Below are 14,466 nucleotides of genomic sequence, written 5' to 3' on the forward strand. Positions count from 1 at the left end.
TCCGACGCCATCTGCAACCTCCCTCAGCGGATTCACCATAGCTTCGTCGAGCGGACGAGCGGATGAGCGACAGCGATCTGCTCCTCTTGGATATACGGTGCAAGGGAAGACAAAAACAGCCCGCCAGGCGGCTGTCCTGCAGTCACGCGACGGATGAAGTTGATCGCCTGCAGGCTATCTCGCAGTGCGGCCTGCACCTCAACTATTCGGTAGTTGACGTTAGCGTACGGCTTGGCCGCGACGACGGCCTCGAATTTCAATGGTCTCCAGAAATAGGAGAAGTGCTCCCGAAAGTGAGTGGTAGATGGTCTTCACAGCACTTCGTATTGCACAGCGTCTTAAAGGTCCTGGCACAGTAATGCTTGAAACGAATTGTAGCTGATAGGTAGGATCAAAAAGGGGAGAAGAGGAGGTGGGTAAGAAGGGATAGTTAGGAGAGATCTGGATCTGTAGTGTCAGTTTATATAGCTGGCAAAATGCGTGTTTTCAATGACTGCTACCACCCTTTCACTGGACTAAGAAAGAAATGGAATGAAGTGCGCCGGTGAATTCAAGGCAGTTGCCAAACAAGACTATGGATTCACAGAAGCGGCATATTGAATAGATGCTCTGCAAGTGAATTGCAATGTTTCCAAAGTTACATACATGCCTTCTAGATCAGGTTCATATAGAACTGGCAGAGCAGGTGGGTCTATCGGAGCAAAACCGGAAATAAGGAGGTCTTCTTTGAGGCTCTCGAGTATATTTGGAAGACGATAGCTCATGTCATATTAGAGGGACTCTATGGACTCTACCTTTGGAAGTACGACGTACATTGGAGTGGGATAAGCGTCTGTGATGCACTAGGGTGGCGCAGAAACAGATAGTTAGGCGATGAGCCAGTCTAGTAATGTCTATTGCTTTGAAATAACTCAACAAAGGTAGCGCAGGGTGAAGGTGAGGGGCGACCACGGACGGCTTCCTTCCCCTCTGAAGGAGAGGCCTGGGAGGCAGCGGAATGCGTCTTAACAACGACTTTCGGCGAAGCCGCTGTACCCTTCAGAAAGTGTTTTGGAAGGCGGCGGTCGTCAGAAACAATCGCGTGCATACCAGCGTTGGCGGCCATGTGACTAAGGAGCGTGCGAACCGTATTAGCTGGAACCGGGAAGATAAGAGGAAGGAAGTGAGCATATACGCGGCTATCTTAGCAGATATCTCTTTACTCTCGTGCTCTTTGAATGCTACCCGCAGAGAATAACTGGCGTCTCGTCCGTTCCATAGGCAGGCAGCACACGGCCTGTTCCCAATGTGCAATGTTTTGAAAGAGAGGCGAAGCGGCGCAATATTAGAACGGGGTATTGTGCTTCTTATCCTATTCGCAGCTCAAAGCGCCTAGAAAAACGTTGTCGCACACTTCAATAAGCACCGTAGCCGCATAGTAGCCAGAATGACTCTCAGCGTTCAGCGATAGGATGGCTCAGCAAAATACGCTGAAATAGCGCAAATGGAGCATTGGCCTTTCGTTCGAAACTAAAAAGCCTAGATTGTCGGAGAACCAACTGCTCCCCATCCATGAAGGCATAGAGAATTCTTCCATGCTGTGGGCCCATAAACGAAAGCATGACAACTGGGAAGCGTTTCTCCTGGGGAAAAGCTAGACGATTGCCGAGTTCCTCCTTCAAAACGTATCCTCGTTCCATATACGACCTCGAAGTCTGGATATCGATATCGGGCTGGATTGCCCTGTTGTGCATGGCTGTAATAAGCGCTGCGAGCTCTCCCCAAAGGATTGAGCCCTCTCGTCCGTTATAATAATGTAGCGTTGCCTGGGCCATGTAAGGACTGGTGGGCTTGCCATTGTCTCTGGCACATTCAAGCTCAATACCCCGACACCACTTTCCACCTTTGATGGAAGAGGGAGGGTCTGCTCCATAGAGATAGGGATTTGGGACGCTATTTTTACATTTGTCAGTATTAAAACATTATCGGGGGGCATGATAAGGATAACTGGGAAGACGACACTACTCACGTAATGGTGTCGAGCCGGCAATACTGTGTGAGGGAGAAAAAAGGCTCGGGAAGGTTTGTTTGGAATCCATCGCAGAGATCGAGAATGTAATTATAGACATCTCTTGCGCAGTCAATAGGTTGCCACCATCTGCGATTGTCAAGGGACCGAGCCTCAGGAGGAATGTAATCCCGATATTCTCGCATCGTCTCTGTAGGCGGAAACATCTCCACCGCCGCGCTGGCGAGTGGCTTGAAAAGGATAGGAGGGTCCGAGGTCAGGTAAGTTTGTTCGTGATCGAGGGATTCAAGATCTAGATCGAGGAGGCGAATATTGTAGGCAGAGAGACTTTCGCTACCGACGTGTCCTTCAGTTTCTGGATCTTGAGAGATATCGATCTCACGATCAAAAACGACCTTTTCGCAAAGGTACACAAGGCGATCTCGAACTTTGTTCTTAGGCATGATGGGGGATGCTTGGGGAAGGGGGAGGTAGGAAGTAAGAGAGGAGATGAGATGAGAGTCAGAGTGAGATGTAGACGTGTGGGGAGATGATGGAAGAGAAGAACCATAACAACAGAAGAAGGGACCATTCCCTCATGATGACTACTACCCAGTTCTCTTATGTTTATTTTATTGGTTTTTATTTTATCTGCCATCTTTCTTCGCCACACTCCCTTTCCCTCTAGTGAGTTGTTTTACGTTCTGTCACCGCACTCCACTGCCGGTGAATTGTGCCATTATCCAGTATTGCTTCTAACATGGAGATTATTATATAGGCTCAAGAACTAAACCACCGATCCACCCTCCTGGCCACTTCCACACACCGATTATCCACATGTATCGTATAATAATGTGAAGCACCCATTACCACCGTTCCCAGCACAACACCCGTCGTCCACCAGGCGACATGGAACGAGAACGGATCAGCACCCCACGCCTCACCACTGCTCCCATAATCTTGTCCACTCAACGTCGAATAGATAAAGTCTCGTAAGGGATTCCTCCACAGCTGATAAATAGTCTCGTGGAGCAGATACAGCGCGAACGAGATCTTACCCAGATACTGGACAGGCCGCGTGTTGAGCGGTCGTTGCAAGCACTGGAATTCCGAAATGGCATAGACAAGCATGGCTGATCCGATTGATTTCCAGCACCATTGGTATATATCCCACTTGTCTCCCCAGCGGGTGGGGTGAAGGGCTGAGAGGAACTGATATCCTGGCGGCAGATGGCCGTCGTTCCCCAGGCAGAGAAGATAGTAGCCCATGACAAATGCGAGGCCAATCCCCATTCGAGAGAGAATGAAGCGTAGTTGGGAGTTGCGGCCGCACCGTCGCTTACCGCGGCACAGGCCTAGTCTTTCGGGGAGGCTGAACCGTAAGCGGGCCTCATCTTCATACTCTGCCAATTCAAATTCGGTATGGAGATGGTTGTCCGAGGCCAAGGAGGCAGCGTTTGCCTTCTCGGCCAACCAGAGCCCCCAGATGAAGCCGAAGATGTCCCAGTTCCCATACCAGAGGTAGAAGGACGCGATGGCTGGGAGTACGTAGAGTCTTGACTTCGCCCGCCACGCGGAAAGGCCGGTGATGAGGAGATAGACGACGTTGGACCCTCTGAACTCCAGCGGCATGGTCCACAACTGGCCATTCAGACCACCGCGATACTCAAAGGCGATGACGTTGATACTCTCGGCCATGTAGTTGAGAAGCCATTTGACGTGTGCCCACGGGGCAGTCCAAGGCTTGGGAAGGGCGTCCAGAAGGCCTTCATCAAAGGGCCAGTGATAGAGATCGAAAAAGTAGAGAAGTTGGGCAAGGCCGGCTGTCACCAGAACCGGCAGATAAATGCGAAATGCCCTTCGCACGATGGCCGAGGAGACCCGTCCGAGGAACTGGGGTGTGTTCCGGGCTTTCAAGAGGCTGATGGAGATGGCATAGCCGGAGATCACCATAAACAGGGTCACCATGCCATGAGCCGAGAAGATGATGCGAATTGGCGGCAGTTGAAACAATGTGGCGGTTCCCCTCGGGCGGATCCGTCCAGAAAGAGACAAAGGGATGCCACACATCGCTCATGAAAAAGTGGTCAAAGGCCACGATGGCGGCTGCTATGCCGCGCAGGCCGTCCAGCCATTTGGTGCGCTCCATGTGAGGCCGCTAGTTTGTCTTCTTCTGTGCCTACTCTGGACTTGGCTCGTCCAAGAGTAGCAGAGGAGAGGGTTCGTACAGACCCCTATTATGTCTCAGCTGGTCAGTCCATGCTGTCAGCCTGGATGTCTGCAGTCTTGTTAGGGTAAAAATGGGTTTTCAGCCCCAAACTATTTCGTGCCAATCAAAACTCGCTCTATCCGAGCATATTGCCACATGGGGATTAGCGCGGCTCTCTGGGCTTGGCATAAGGGTCTTCTTGATACGGAAATAGAAACACTAGAGTGAGACAACGGCAATAGTCTGATAGACTTAAAAAGGGTTATCAGTCTCCATCATGTGCAAAGAGGTCTGAGAGTATAGTAATACTCACATTCGTCTGGTCGATTTCGGTCCCATCCACTTCTGTGTAACTAACCCGACAGTCTTTCCAAGAAATCAAACAACATGTACACACTGACATCAGGTCTCAATGGCCCAAGCTCTCTTCTCATCTTTCATCTCTGGTCAACTCTTCCTCCACATAACCGTTTCTCAATGCGAGAGATCCGGTATACTCATCAGGCTCCCACATCAAAACCCTGGACCCCATTTCCTCCTCCTTTTGAGCTACAAGTCTCTCCATGTAATCTTTCTCTTCTGCATCCAGAAGAGCCACTTGGTCCAAAGAAACGCTGATCAATTTTCTGCCAGTAGATCGCGTCGAAAGCAAAGTTATTCCTTGCCGCGTAAGTGACCCAAAAGTCACCGCTCTCCCAGCTATCTCGCATAGGACCAGACAGCCGTTGATGCTCCTCGAGCCGGCCCTGACGGACCGCCTCATCTTCGCGATCAGCCATAGCCTTTAAAAAGGTTTGTAGCCGGCGCTCAAACACTCTGCACCAGTCCTCGAGACCACCAGGCCAGTATTCGGGCTTCTCGATAAGGAGCCACCACGGCGGCGCATAGGAAAACTCCACCGGAGCGGCGTATGTGAACTCCCAGTCCACAATTCCAGCTACTTTCAACCCCTCGTTGAGAAGGACATTGGCTGGTCGGAAATCATCGCACCACAATTTGAATGGGCCTTTATCGAGCGACGCCCATCGCTTGGTGAGCTTGCGGGTCCGGGCGAGTTTGCGGAAGAGACATCTGGCAGGCAGTCGTCAGCGGAGTCAACGGCGTCATTTCGCTGGTTTGCTAGGTGTGCAATATGCAGCTCCGCTAGAGCTTCATAGTATGATGAGGATGTTTCGAATGTAGCGGCTGGACTGGGCAATTTCGATTGGGGGAGAGATCCCAGTCGGATGAGTTCATTGATAGGCATCGATAATGGTCGGTAGGCGACTTCCCACGTGAAGTCATCGGGCTGGCTGAGGGCACCTATCCGAGGAAAGGATGGTTTGGAAAGTTGGAGCAGTATATTTGCCAGCTCTCCATAAAGAGATCACAACTTATGCTCATCAATGTTCGGATCAAGTATGCCACGGTCTGATCTTGGACATCCTGGAGTATCCAGGACATCGTACATGTTCGTACTGTGGTTGACATACTCCATCATAATGAAAGGAGCCAGCTCTAGAGGGCTCTCCTTTTTTGTGCCCCAGTGAAGCACGAACGGCGTTGGGATTGACGTCTGGTCGTGAATGTATCGCATGATAGCGACCTCATTACGGACCTTTTCTTCAGGAAACATCGTGGCACCAGGCACTGGGAAACGGATGACGGCGGAACTACTTTCGTACACCATTTGAAGTGAGATGTTGAAGGCACCCTTCTCGAGAATGTTGAATTCGGTGGGGTTGTCAGGTTTGTGGTACCTGACAACAAAGTTCCCAACCGGTGTCAAGACATCGGGTTCGAGGAATTGTAGAACCCACGCATCAGCGATTTCCTCGCTTTTCTCCCAGGCAGCGTCATCGTAGTGCATGCGTGGTTGCATTGAAATAAGCCTTAATTGGGCTAGATGCGAGGTATAGAGTCGTCAAAATTGGTACAAAGGCCGGATGATGTCTTGAAGGACAATGGATAGGGGCATTCCCAAAGCAGCACATCACATGATCCAGCCATAACACTCCTGTCAGTTCAAGAAAGAAAGCATAGGAAGGAAAGATACTAGCTGGCAATCCCGAGTATGTGTGGCTTCAAGCATTGCCTTTGGGGCTGTACGGTCCTCGTTTGTTTGATGGTTCAGGATATTTCCAGTATATGAGACTTGCAACAAGACCAAAACTTGTACGCATGGCAGAGTCAAATTCATTCAAAGCATCTTAACCATTGAAACATCGCGTCATTAGCAGATCATCATATCATAACATCATCAACCTGAGCGTGACCGTGTCCTCCATCGTAACAAACATAAGTCCAAATAGCAAAACACACTAACAGAGACAAAATTATACAAAAATTCTATTAACTCCCTTCAGCCAATCCTCAAATCGGTCCGCCAACGGATCGTCCCCTCGCTGCGGCAAGAGTCGCCCTTGAGAGTCAAACCTGTCGGGAAGCTCGATCGTGGCGTCCGAATCCGATTCGGGCTCATTGCGCTGTTTCTCTTGTTTTTCTTGGTTTTCGTGTTTCCGTCTAGACGAAGAAGAATAATCATCGCCCATGCCATGCTCACGATCATATGCACCGCGTGAGGGACGGTGGTATGGCTCGTCAGAAGAGTTACGTCGACGGCGATCAGAACGACGACGATGCCGATGACTTCGAAATGATTGAATGGTGGAATCGCTATCATCTGTCTCGTACCCCGGGTCCATCGGTCGACCCAGGTCAAAAGCCACCGATTTCGGCTGTGCAGGTTGGCTCTGAGGTCTGCGCCTTCGGGAATGAGTATGCCTCTGGTTTAGACCTATTTGACGCCGTGTCAGCATTCTTCTGCCAGACAAGGACCAGTCCCGAACCCACCATCGTACGTGCGAGATTGGGCAGTGGTAGGGGGAGAGTTCCATGTAGCACTCACATTCTCATCTGCCCTCCGGGGTCGAGGCGCGTACGGCTCCGGCGCCGGTGGAGTAGCGTAGCTGTAGGGTTGAGCTGGGGGAACGGCACCCGGAGGTGGGGGATAATCAGCAGGATTGTAGGCCGGCCCCGTTCCCGCGACACGAGGAGCAGATCCTGGAGGGGGAGGGAAGTAGTTGCTGTTGGGATAGTACTGGTTGTCGTGCGGAGAGTTTGCATATGGCTCTGGGGCGTACGGATCCTCATAGGGTTCCCGTCGGTCATCGTATCCTGGTCCAACAGTATGAGTACTCTGCCACCATGCAATCTTTCGCAACATTGGGATGTACTCACGCGACCTCTCTGCTTCCTTGTCTGCCTTCTTGCGGTCCTTGTGCTGGGAGTACTTGTGCGCAGCATACCCCACGCCGGTGGCCGCCAAAGCGGCCTCGGCCAAGTCGCGGGACTTGCTGCGGTGTCTGCCGTGACTCCGACGCCGCCGATGGCTATCGGAGTCCGACGAGCTGCTTCTGTACCGCCCGCCACGGCTCACGCTCCGACTGCGACTTCGCCTCGGGCCAAAACCTGCATCGCGAGCCACGAGGTCAGAGGCGTCGGAATAATAGCCCTGTTGACTTGCGGGTCGGCCATAGTAATCAGCGGCAGGGATACTTCCGGCAACCGGATGTTCGCCATATTCTATCAGCCCCGCTGAATCCCGGGTTGGGTCAGGGTAGATGTCAGAAGGAGCCCTGCTGCGAGATCGGGAGCGGCGCCGCCCTCGGTGACGGGATTCCTCTTCCTCCTTCTTATCCTTGTGCTTCTCATACAGTCCAGTCGCTGCGGCAGTTCCCAGCCCTGCTGCCACCACTGGAAGAGCCTTCCGGAGTCGACTGTGAGAACGGGAGTGCTTGCGTCTGCGCGACCGGGAGCGGCTGCGCGCCTTCTCCACCAGGCCGGCCACCGCGGCTCCTGCAAGCCCAGCACCAGCCATATGCTTCCGACGCTGGGACTCGCTGCGCTTCTCATCACCCTCGCGGGTGGACTTGACCGACGCGGAACGACGGTGGCGCGAGCGACTCCGTCGGTCGCTCTTCGACTTATTGCGCGCCAGAGCGACGGCTCCCGCGATGGCGGCAGCTCCAAGGCCAATCTCAGCAAAGGTTCTCGCGCGCGAGTGGGAATGAGATCGACTGCGACTGCGACGGGAATGGCTGTAGCTGTGATGGTGGTGGCGATGGTGAGAACGCGAGCTGCGGTCATCATCAAAGGAATGCGAGCGATGGCGACTCTTGCTGCGGTAGTAATCTCGCGCACGGGATGCGGCGTTCACGGCAATGGCGCCTAGGGCGCCGGCACCAACGTCGCGACCGACGCGGCCCATGCCACTGGACACGTCTTCGCCCTCCTTTTTCTTGTGGTTGCGCAAGAGTTCAGCGGCGCCGATACCCACGAGGGCCCCTTCAGCCATGTGTCGTCGGTGATGGGGGTGGTCTTCGTACTCGCGCGTCTCCTTGCGGATGTAAACCATGCTATCATCGCTGCTATAGTCCTGGTCATCGCGACGACGGGTGGCCTGGGAGACGGAATCACCCGGGCTCAGTTCACGCCGGAGCCGACGATCGTCGTCATACTCGCGCACGCGACGGTGGTAATAGTAGGCGGGTTCGCGGTCAACCTCAGAGCGGTGGACGACCTCGTAGTCGGACTCGCGCGGCTGCACGTAGATGGGACCTCGGGCTTCTTGAATGATTACCGGCTGATTCCCAGGAATGACAATGGGGTCGGCCCGGGGACGACGAGGATAATCGGGCTCACTGTACTCACGTTCGTAGTAGTCCCTTTCGGAGCGGTAGTCGACCTCCCGGTCATACCGAGACAACATGGCGGAGTCGTCGCGATCGGTGGAGCGACGGATGACGAGCTCTCGCTCGCCCGTGTAGGGATCTTCGCGGCGATAGAAGAAGTCGCGATCACGATCGCGATCTCGATCTTCGTCGGATGAGACGACGTAGCGTTTGATGGTGACGGGCGAGCGGGGTTCGTCCCAGTCACGTTCCCGCTCCCGTTCTCTATAGACGTAAGACATGAGGAGGGGGTCCTTGCGGAAGGAAGGACAAAGAAAGACTGGTGATAACAAAGAACGGGCTAGAGGTGAAGTGGGGAGATCAATGGAGATGACAAATTATGCGTGGCGAGATGGGACGGATGGATAGATGGATGGATGAAGAAGCAGGACAGGTGAGAGGGAAAGTCGAGCCCGAGCTGAAATGAAATCCGAGAGGGGGAGGGGAAGCGAGAGGGGCCCAGGGGTGTAGCGAGGAATAGTCGAGAAGACTATGAGGAGAGATCGACGGTGGATCTGATGGAGGCTGATACAAATGATGATAAATGGTGATGATGAAGAGATGATAGAGAAGATGAGAAAGGAAGAGATGGAAGAGAAGAGAGAAGACAGATGGTGATAGAAAAGAAGACAAGCTTGAAAGGTAATACGGATGCACGTGGATCCCGTGATACTTACTCGGTTGCTTTGTTGAGGAATCCCTTAGGTATGACTCTAGCCCTACAGGATCTCGATTCTTCACGGTGGATCGGGTCAACAAGGTCTCTAGAATCATCTTCAAGATAGATCTAGATTCTTCTCCGTGTATTTATACCGTTCTATACTATACAAGTACAGCCATATGATGGATGACTCTTATGCCCGACATAATCATGACCTCATCAAGAGCCAGGCGAAACTGCGCCCCATTGCCCAGCGTCATGGGGCACCCTGTCACCGTCTTTCTGGCTGCCCAACACATACAACCGTCTTGTTTACCGTCCCTGAAGCAGCGGTGGAAACAGGTGGAGGAGATCGGGCAGTACCATGGAAAGGCGCTCTTCATGGCTGGGGGAGATGGAGGTTTATGTCTTCTCAACCGTGGATGACGCACACCCTAAGCGATGCGCCAAGAAGGGGAAGCGATGCGACGTCATCAACACTATTATTACCCTTATTATTATTATTGTCCTACCATCACTCCAGACATATCAGCCATGACATGACATGCATCGTGCAATGGAACACAACCACCACCACACCTTGGAATACAATCCCACAGAAGGAAATACGGAGAGAGAATGAAAGAGAGAGAGGAAGTTTCTTCCGAGTTACCCCTAGTCTCATCCAGATCGACGCCACTAACGATCTTTTTCTTTGTCCGATGCAGGCTGCGTGTGCGTTTCGCCACGCGACCGAGCGACCGCATGGGGCATGAGAGATACGAGCCACCAACGAAAGCCGCGCCCGACTATCCGGAACTGAACCGTTGGCGGCCTCAGCCACAACTAGTCCCGCCTAAAGCTGCAGGGTGCTCCTTCTCCTGCATGTTCGGCTGGCAATCTCGGCTTTCTTTCGGGCTTCCTCAGTTGTCCGACACGCTCATTTCCTCACTGTGCTCGCTGTCTTCAGTCCTTATTCCTCCCCTCCCAGATGCCAACATTTCTGTTCCTCAAAGTTTGTCGGGTCCAGGAATGCCATGCGATTAATAGTTCGAGGGAAATTACCGGACGTCGCTGGACCCAAGGAATCTCTGCGATCCGTGCCAGGTCCCATCCTTCGGCCGGGTGGATAATCGACCAAGCGTTGGCAGACTCCTTCTTTTGCCCTTCTAGAAGCTGATCTCCACGACGATCATCGGCCACCCCGGATCCCTCCCTGTTGGCTGATTGTCCGGCTCTTGCTTTTGTGATGCATACCTTCCTCCCTCGCTGCCCCTTGCGCCCCCATGCGCCCTTCCGTCCATCCGGCTCCCATCTCTCGGATCGACAAGCCAGCTCTGGAGGTGACCTGCACCTCCAAGGGATTCTCCCAGTCCACAATGTCCGTAGGCGGAGGCTGCAGACCACGCTCATATGGAAAGTCAAATTCCTGCGTTTTTCTAGGCTCCGAGCCCGGCAACGTGGTTCAGACCGAATTCGGTTCGCTCCGTCATTTCGGTGATGCCCGGTTTCTTCGGTCTTCACTTTGCTGTGGGGAACGGTCCCTGATAGGCCCCCATGAGCACAAATCTCCGATCTGGTATGCTACCTTCACTATTATGATTATTGAGATGCAGTCCTGCGCATCGCAATTGGGTTGAGCCGCGTGGGAGCTCCTATGAATTCGTAGGATGTATCTTCCGAAGTATACCCGGGTGTACCTGTATATGACTTCATTCATAGCCGATAAGCTGCTTCTGAAGTACCGCTGATGATGCCGATTGACCTATCTACTCTGCTATGGGCCACGTCTGGACCGCCTCCCATCCATTGCAATGCCGAAGCAGCCATTCAGCCCTGGCGGTACCCACACCCTGTCTGTCACAGATCACTCGTGAAGGCGTCTAGTGGACCGAAACAATCAATCTGAAGGGGCTACTAGCAATTCAAATCATGACGCCGATTGTTCTCGCGTGGCAGTCCGCCCCGCCCTTCCGATCCACTTCCGTTCGGTCTATCGGATTCGCCTCCGCACTGGCGATGTGGTCGGGCCTTTTGTCCAGACCTCTGTCTCTGTTTCCAGTTCACTGGGAGATATCCGCATGTTAGGAACTATCAATTCGAGTCCTGAGTTGCAGAATGACATCCGTATGACGGACTTTCGCTGGGCTTGACAGAATGGGGACAAGATCTGTTGTTGGCTCGCACGGGTTGCCGACAATGAACTAACGGCATCCGATGGCTGCAGTAGTCTGCGGTAGGCAATCCACCCAGAGAAAGTCAAAAGAAAAAACCTAACGTGCTGCACCAGTCCTTCCAGATGATGCCTGCTTCAGCTGCCGTTCTGAGCCACTGTGGCTCCTTTCGTTAGATTGAATCTGACATCCTTTTTGCTGCACCCTGACAGAAAAATTTCATGAAACTAGGGGCAAATTCCATTTCGACTGATTCAACCCACTAAATAAAACATAATAAAAAAAAATATGCCAATCCTTCTGGTGTTCCTATTTCGGATCCTCAGCGCGGCATCTACTTGCCTTGAACTGAGTCTGCATTCTTCTTCCATCACCCGGATCATGCTTTATATCTCCATCGTCCACCTTCGTAAACTCTCCTGGCATTATATTCCATCTCCACAGTCCCAATCGACAACTACCCTCGACCTCTTCTTCTCCTTTACCCACCTTGTGCGGAGCTAACATCGCTCCCCACCCAGTCCCCAAATGGCGTCGCGCCCTGCTGGCAAGCGGTTGCCCATCAGCTGCCAGGCCTGTCGAACCAGGAAGATCCGTTGCTCGCGGGACGGACGTCCCTGTCAGACATGCGTGCGTCGGGGCCTCGGCGCAGAAGACTGCATCTATCTGGGTCAGCCCCGGTTATCTGCCGAAAACACCATGGCCGATGCGACTATCCAGAACGAGTTGTTGGCGCGCATTCGCAACCTGGAGGACCTGCTACACAAGCAGGTTGGATCTCAGACAGGCGATCCCCTCTCTCCACAGACTTCCCCCAGCGCTACGACGGGCAGCGTCGGTGAATCGGATAGTGCGCTCGGCCTCGGCGTGCCAGATCTCCGCAGCAGTTCTCTGCCCAGCTGTGTGGGAACGCTCCAAACATTCGCTGCCGGCTACGTCCGGTATCAGCCGCTGGTCTCACAATGGAATGCCCCGGCGCTGTCCAGCAGTTCCACAGGCAACAACACCTCCTTGCCGGACATCAGCTCAGAGGTCCCCGAGGATGACGATGACCTACAAATTCCCCTGGCGAGAAATGCCGCCTCCCGCGAGGAGCTCCTCGCCATTCTGCCACCAGGCCGATATTGCGACGCTCTGAAAGATGTCTACTTCCGGGTCTTCTCTCCAGTATGTTCTCTTCCTGTGGCTCTTCACTCCATCTGACACGATCTACAGTTGTTTCATATCCTTCACGACCTTACTTTCGAAGCCGAGTACCAACAGTTCTGTCATGACCCGAACAGTGTCTCCATCTCATGGGTTGCGCTCCTATTCACCATTCTGGGCATCGCAGTGACAGCATTGGACGATGACGATCCGCTCCTATCAGATCTAGGTCGGGAAAAGACTGTGAGTCGCAACGTCAAGGCCCTTTCCTCTCGCTACCGCTCCGCCGCCCTGCGCTGTCTCGCCGCGGACGGGGTGACCTCCCGCCACTCCATCAACTCCCTCCAGTCCCTGGTTCTCATCAACTACGCCCGCATTCAGCGTGGTCTCTCGACCTGGACGCTCCTCGGCTTCACCCACCACGTTGCCATCTCCATGGGCTGTCACATCGACCCGGAGCGGTTCGCTTTGGGCGCCATCGAGCGCGAAGAGCGCCGACGCGCGTGGACTGGACTCACCATGCTGTACACACAACAAAACCACTCATTCGGCGTCATAGACCCTCGCATGCTCTCCCAAGACGTGAAACCCCCGCTAGACATCAACGACGTGGATCTCCTGACGGCCGGCACAGAGCCCACCACCGGTCCCACCCAAATGACTTACCTCCTGCTGGAGGCGCGACTGACCAAGATCGCCGGCATGATCCGAGAAGCACTGTTCAATTTCCCCCTGCGGTTCTCGCTAGCGCAGATCGAGAACGAGATTCTCGCCGTCCGCGAAACCTGCGACAAACGCTACCACCTCGAAAACGGGACCCTCGAGCCCCTCACCACCCACCAGGCCAACCTCAACATCCTCTATAGCGACATCCACCAGCTCTTCCTCTTGCTCCTCCGTCCCAGCCTCTGCCGCTACCTCCAGGGCGAGATCACGCCCGAGACCTGCGCTGCGCGCGCCAAATGCATTACCTCCGCCAAGGCGTCGCTGGCCATCTACCGGAATCTGTATGACACGCCCGAGTTCGCTCCATACAAATGGTACAACAGCGGCACGGGCAGCTTCCACGCCTTCCACGCGGCCATCGTCCTCTCCATCATCCTCCTCTACCCGGACAGCCAGTACGAGTTCACCGAGATCAAGGATCTCCTCTGGAGCACGCTGGACGTGTTCGCCGCCCTGTCCAACCGGAGCAATTTCTGCAGCAAAGCCGTCCCTGTCCTGCGAAACATCATGTTCGTTCCAGCCGTCCCTTCCCATCGACACATACTAACCTCGAATCAGTGATATGGCCTGCGCTCGCAGCCAACAAACCCTCCTGGCGATGGACGTCTCTAGTGTCAGCGGCATGGTCAGCCCCGCGGCCTCGTCGACCCCGGGCAGCGCGCCTGCTCCGGCCCCAACACCGTATGTCCAATCCTACCCGTCGCCGGCGGTGGAATATGCCTGCGAGGAGCTGTTCTTGCTTCTGCATCCGCAGAACTGGATGAACGCGGCGTGCGTCCCGTGGGATGGATGGGAGCTTCTCGCGCAGGAGCAGCAGAAACATGTCCTGCGCTCGGGACTGGGATAGTAGATCGGTGCTATAAATAGGATTT

At 53.9% G+C, this 14,466-nt stretch overlaps 5 protein-coding genes across 5 annotated transcripts; 1 reads left to right on the plus strand and 4 right to left on the minus strand.

Annotated features, from left to right (window-relative positions):
• Positions 1 to 1,433: 1,433 nt before the first annotated feature.
• ATEG_09649 (uncharacterized protein) lies at positions 1,434 to 2,193 on the minus strand (the record flags this gene model as incomplete). Its single annotated transcript, XM_001218270.1, has 2 exons — positions 1,434 to 1,932; positions 2,009 to 2,193. 2 exons carry the CDS (start codon positions 2,191 to 2,193, stop codon positions 1,434 to 1,436), a joined length of 684 nt encoding a protein of 227 aa, XP_001218271.1.
• Positions 2,194 to 2,767: 574 nt separating this feature from the next.
• On the minus strand, positions 2,768 to 4,057 carry ATEG_09650 (acyltransferase family protein; the record flags this gene model as incomplete). The annotated part of the gene is made up of 1 exon (XM_001218271.1): positions 2,768 to 4,057. One exon carries the CDS (start codon positions 4,055 to 4,057, stop codon positions 2,768 to 2,770), a length of 1,290 nt encoding a protein of 429 aa, XP_001218272.1.
• A 1,505-nt stretch (positions 4,058 to 5,562) lies between these two features.
• ATEG_09651 (uncharacterized protein) lies at positions 5,563 to 6,045 on the minus strand (the record flags this gene model as incomplete). Its single annotated transcript, XM_001218272.1, has 1 exon — positions 5,563 to 6,045. The coding sequence occupies one exon, from the start codon at positions 6,043 to 6,045 to the stop codon at positions 5,563 to 5,565; it is 483 nt and encodes a 160-aa protein (XP_001218273.1).
• Positions 6,046 to 6,966: 921 nt separating this feature from the next.
• ATEG_09652 (DUF3824 domain-containing protein) lies at positions 6,967 to 9,150 on the minus strand (the record flags this gene model as incomplete). The annotated part of the gene is made up of 2 exons (XM_001218273.1): positions 6,967 to 6,972; positions 7,084 to 9,150. The coding sequence occupies 2 exons, from the start codon at positions 9,148 to 9,150 to the stop codon at positions 6,967 to 6,969; spliced, it is 2,073 nt and encodes a 690-aa protein (XP_001218274.1).
• Positions 9,151 to 12,421: 3,271 nt separating this feature from the next.
• ATEG_09653 (fungal specific transcription factor domain-containing protein) lies at positions 12,422 to 14,155 on the plus strand (the record flags this gene model as incomplete). Its single annotated transcript, XM_001218274.1, has 2 exons — positions 12,422 to 12,889; positions 12,938 to 14,155. The coding sequence occupies 2 exons, from the start codon at positions 12,422 to 12,424 to the stop codon at positions 14,153 to 14,155; spliced, it is 1,686 nt and encodes a 561-aa protein (XP_001218275.1).
• Positions 14,156 to 14,466: the final 311 nt, after the last annotated feature.

Source organism: Aspergillus terreus, genomic scaffold (assembly GCF_000149615.1).
Source record: "Aspergillus terreus NIH2624 scaffold_15 genomic scaffold, whole genome shotgun sequence".
Taxonomy (NCBI): Eukaryota; Fungi; Ascomycota; class Eurotiomycetes; order Eurotiales; family Aspergillaceae; genus Aspergillus; species Aspergillus terreus.